Source organism: Syzygium oleosum, unplaced genomic scaffold (assembly GCF_021117445.2).
Source record: "Syzygium oleosum isolate NSW1041296 unplaced genomic scaffold, Sole_v2.1 Sole_v2.18, whole genome shotgun sequence".
Taxonomy (NCBI): domain Eukaryota; kingdom Viridiplantae; phylum Streptophyta; class Magnoliopsida; order Myrtales; family Myrtaceae; genus Syzygium; species Syzygium oleosum.
Genome location: NW_026607502.1, coordinates 7,834,121 through 7,838,334, shown reverse-complemented (window position 1 = coordinate 7,838,334; position 4,214 = coordinate 7,834,121). Strand labels below are relative to the sequence as shown.

Below are 4,214 nucleotides of genomic sequence, written 5' to 3'. Positions count from 1 at the left end.
CCTAAAACAGGAAGGGCTTCTACTCTGCTTGTTGGCACCATATTATTGATGTGGTACACCCACTTTAATGTGATGAATGTGTTCAAAATTGGTTAATCACGGTGAATGGGATAAAATATCCCCACATTTTTGGATTTATTACACAATCTCATTATTGATTTACAAAATAATGTTGAGCATACTTATCACGTTTAAGAAGGGACTAAGAACCGAGCCATGATGTTCTATGGTATAATAGGAAAGTGATGAATCACGGTATAAATCACGGCCCACCTATGGACTCTTGAGAGATTGATTCCCTGCCGTATCATATCATACCCAAATTCATTTTGTTGTAATTCCTATGAAAAATGTCGTACTAAAAAATACTTGAGAATTTTCAAATTAATAGTTATTTGTTACGTCGCTTTGTATAGAAACTACGAAAAAATGAATTGGGATACGACTGGGAATCGGTCCTCTAGAGAACGTAGAAAAACCCATATGAAACATAAACGAAAGTCAGACTTGAGCAACATGGACAGCGAGCAAATATCTCATGCAAGCATTCCAGAACATATTTTTCAAGGTTTTAACCTAAAAAATTGTAAGGATAAGAGCTCCAGAAGTGCGTGACCGTGTACATATACTTATATAACAACTGAAATTGAATTAAGGAAAGCCAATTTCTCCATTAACGATTTCACAATAATCATCAACTAAGAACGTCGACCCTCTTACTTTTCGTAAGTTGGCTTTATCAAATTTTGACCTTAAAATTGTAAGGATAAGATCCCCAGAAGTACTTGTCCTCGTGCAACTTGCGCAAGTATATATAAAGTAGCCGAAACGATTTAAGAAACGACAATTTATCCATTAATGAGATACTATAATAATCAACTAAAAATGCAAACTCTCCGACCTTTTGTAAGTTGGTCTTTTTTCAAGATTTGTACTTTGAATTTTCCAGTCAAGATTGGAGGTGGCTTGTAAGATCTTCTTATTTCAATAATTGTCAATTCTCGAGAAAGTTGTCTAAAGAGTCCTAAACATATTACACTTTTATCAATTCAGTCCTAAACATTTTAATTGTGTCAATTGAATCCCAAACATTTTCGCGTTTTGCCAATTGAGTCCATCCGGTCAATTTTGACCAAAAATCGCTGACATTGACACCGATTATCTTATATAGAATGGCCGGTGTTGACATGAACAATTTTTAGTAATATTTTAATATTATTTTCGAATTTTTATTAATTTTTTCTTTTTTTCCTTCTTTTCTTTTTTTTTTCTTTTATTTTTCCTTTTTCTTTTTCCCATCTCCATCGACCTCATGCGACGGCTGCCCTTGCCAGCCTCAGGCAAGGGAAGCCCAGGCTTGGGCTAACAAGGGCGACCCTCGCCAATCTAGCGAAGGGCTGCCCTTGCCAGCCTAGATGAGGGCGGCCCTTGCTCGCTCAAGCGAGGGCGGCTCTCGCTAGCCTAGGCCCGGGCATCCCTTGCCTGAGGTTGGCGAGGGTGACCCTCACCTGAGTCCGGCGACCTCCGCTGGCGATCGACGAGGCCTGGTGGAGGGAATAAGGGAAAAAGAAAAAAGAAAAAAATGAAAAAGGAAAAATTAAAAAAAATTAAAAAAATTATTAAAAATTGTCAACGTCAATGCCGGTCGTACCACGTAGGATGGCCAGTGTCTACGTCAGCGATTTTCGGTCAAAATTGACCGAATGGACTTAATTGGCAAAATTTGAAAAATGTTATGACTCAATTGGCATAATTAAAAAGGTTTAGGTCTAAATTGGCAAAAGTGTAATAGGTTTAAGAAGTATTTTCTAACTTGTTAGCCAACCCCATTTCCTATAAAAGACCAACATGCAAAACCATCTATCTCACCCAACAAAACTATCTTAACTGAACCCTAAAATGGGAACTTCATTTCCAAACTCCAAAACCATCTACGTCTTTTCTCTCCTAGTGTTGTTCCTAGCTTCATTTTCTTCCCCTTCTGAAGCCTTTGCAAACGAAACCCTAACCCAATGCCTCATAAACCATTCCCAACCTTCGCACCCAATAATCTCAGCCATATACACACCCGCCGAATCTTCGTTCTCAACCGTTCTTCAATCTTACATACGAAACCTGCGCTTCAACACCTCCGATACGCCGAAACCCACTCTCATCCTCACGGCACTCCATGAGTCTCATGTGCAAGCCGCCATCGTTTGCGCCCAGAAGCTCTCGGTCCAGATGAAGATCCGAAGCGGAGGCCACGACTACGAGGGCATATCCTATGTCTCCATCTCCTCGCCTTTTTTCATCCTCGACATGCTTAATTTCCGCTCGGTCGATGTCGACATTGAGGCCGAGACAGCATGGGTCCAGGCAGGGGCCACCCTCGGCGAGGTCTACTACGGGATCGCAGCGAAGAGCAAGGTCCATGGCTTTCCTGCCGGGGTTTGCCCCACGGTGGGTGTCGGTGGCCACTTTAGTGGCGGCGGCTACGGCAACATGATGAGGAAGTACGGGCTTTCCGTTGACAACATAGTTGATGCACGCATAATCGACATCAATGGGGAAATACTGGATAGGGAATCCATGGGAGAAGACCTCTTTTGGGCCATACGAGGTGGAGGCGGAGCGAGCTTTGCCGTCGTCCTTGCTTACAAGATCAACCTTGTCCGAGTCCCCGAGACGGTGACCGTCTTCAGTGTCCAAAGGACGTGGGAGCAAAATGCGACCGAGGTCGTGTACAAGTGGGAACAAGTGGCGCCCAAGCTGCATGAGGATCTCTTCATAAGGCTGGTTATGGACGTGGTCAATGGAACCGACGCCAGAGAGAAAACAATAAGAGCCACGTTTCTCGCGCTTTTCCTTGGAGACGCTCAAAGGCTTCTTTCCTTGATGGGCGATAGTTTTCCCGAGCTAGGCTTGCGGAGCTCAGATTGCATCGAAATGAGTTGGGTCGAGTCCACGCTTTACTGGACAAATTTCCCGATCGGGACTTCAGTCGATGCTTTGCTTTCACGCACGCCGCAAGTCTTGACACATTTGAAGAGAAAGTCGGACTACGTGAAGCAAATCATACCGAAGGACGGATTGGAGCTCATCTGGAGGAGGATGATCGAGCTCGAAAGGCCGGTGTTGACCTTCAACCCTTACGGAGGCAAGATGGGCGAGATTCCCGCGAACAGCACCCCGTTTCCGCATAGGGCTGGGAACCTATGGAAGGTACAGTATGCAACAAATTGGGACGAGGACGGGGACGAAGCGGCACGACACTACATCAAGCTGACAAGGAAGCTCTATGGTTACATGACGCCCTTTGCGTCGAAGAACCCGAGAGAAGCGTTCTTGAATTATAGGGACCTTGATTTGGGGATTAACCACAATGGCGATGAGAGCTATGAGGAAGGGAAAGTGTATGGGGTCAAGTACTTCAAGGGCAATTTCAACAGGTTGGTGGAGATAAAGACCAAAGTCGATCCTAGTAATTTCTTCAGAAATGAACAGAGCATTCCGGTTCTTCCCCGGTAAAAAAGAAAGTGAAGTGACCGACAAATAATTGCATTTCTGATGGTCCTTCACATTAGACTGTTCTTTAGTTCAGAGGATTTTAAGTTTGTATGTTGAATAAAGCATATTGTGTGAACAAGAATAAAGAGAGTGATAATGGGTCTTCATTCTTCTTTCTTGGGCATTCTTGGCACTTTTTATTTGCGAATAGTAATATATACAACCAATTTAAAGGAAATTTGACATAAATGGCATCATACATCATTGATTTGAAAGACTGTATGGATAAATTCTTCAAATCAAAGATGAATAAGCCCGCTCGTATTAAATTTCCTTTGCACAATGAGTATGTGCTCTATCTTTTCTTTATTTGGCTGTGTAAAAATATAAAGATAATATTTAGGATTTTTGTTAGTGTAATAAAATCCGTACACATTCACCGGTAGACGAGTGATGTGCGTTTATAGATATTTTTGTAAGGAATTTCTTCCACAAATCGACCATCCATGTGTAAATTATTTTTCACCCTAGCAGTAAACCTGCTATTAGACGGGCTTGGGCTGAGTCTACCTCGGGCCCAAACCATTAGGAGCCGTAGCAACGCCACATTTTTTATGTAAGGGTGTCAAATTAATGCTTTATGTTATTTTTTATATTTTCAACTAATCAAAGCATTTAATAGGGAAGGTAGCTTATCAAGCAACATCCACGGCTTTTGATTAAAC

The 4,214-nt window shown here is 42.4% G+C and overlaps 1 protein-coding gene across 1 annotated transcript; it reads left to right on the top strand.

Annotated features, from left to right (window-relative positions):
• Positions 1-1,872: 1,872 nt before the first annotated feature.
• Positions 1,873-3,662, top strand: LOC115687112 (berberine bridge enzyme-like 8). Its single transcript, XM_030612589.2, has one exon. The coding sequence runs from the start codon at positions 1,900-1,902 to the stop codon at positions 3,508-3,510; it is 1,611 nt and encodes a 536-aa protein (XP_030468449.1). The 5' UTR covers positions 1,873-1,899; the 3' UTR covers positions 3,511-3,662.
• The last annotated feature ends 552 nt before the right edge of the window (positions 3,663-4,214 follow it).

Bases quoted from the DNA above. Each gene is read 5' to 3' on its own strand.
- LOC115687112 (XM_030612589.2), top strand. From the start codon at position 1,900: ATGGGAACTTCATTTCCAAACTCCAAAACCATCTACGTCTTTTCTCTC.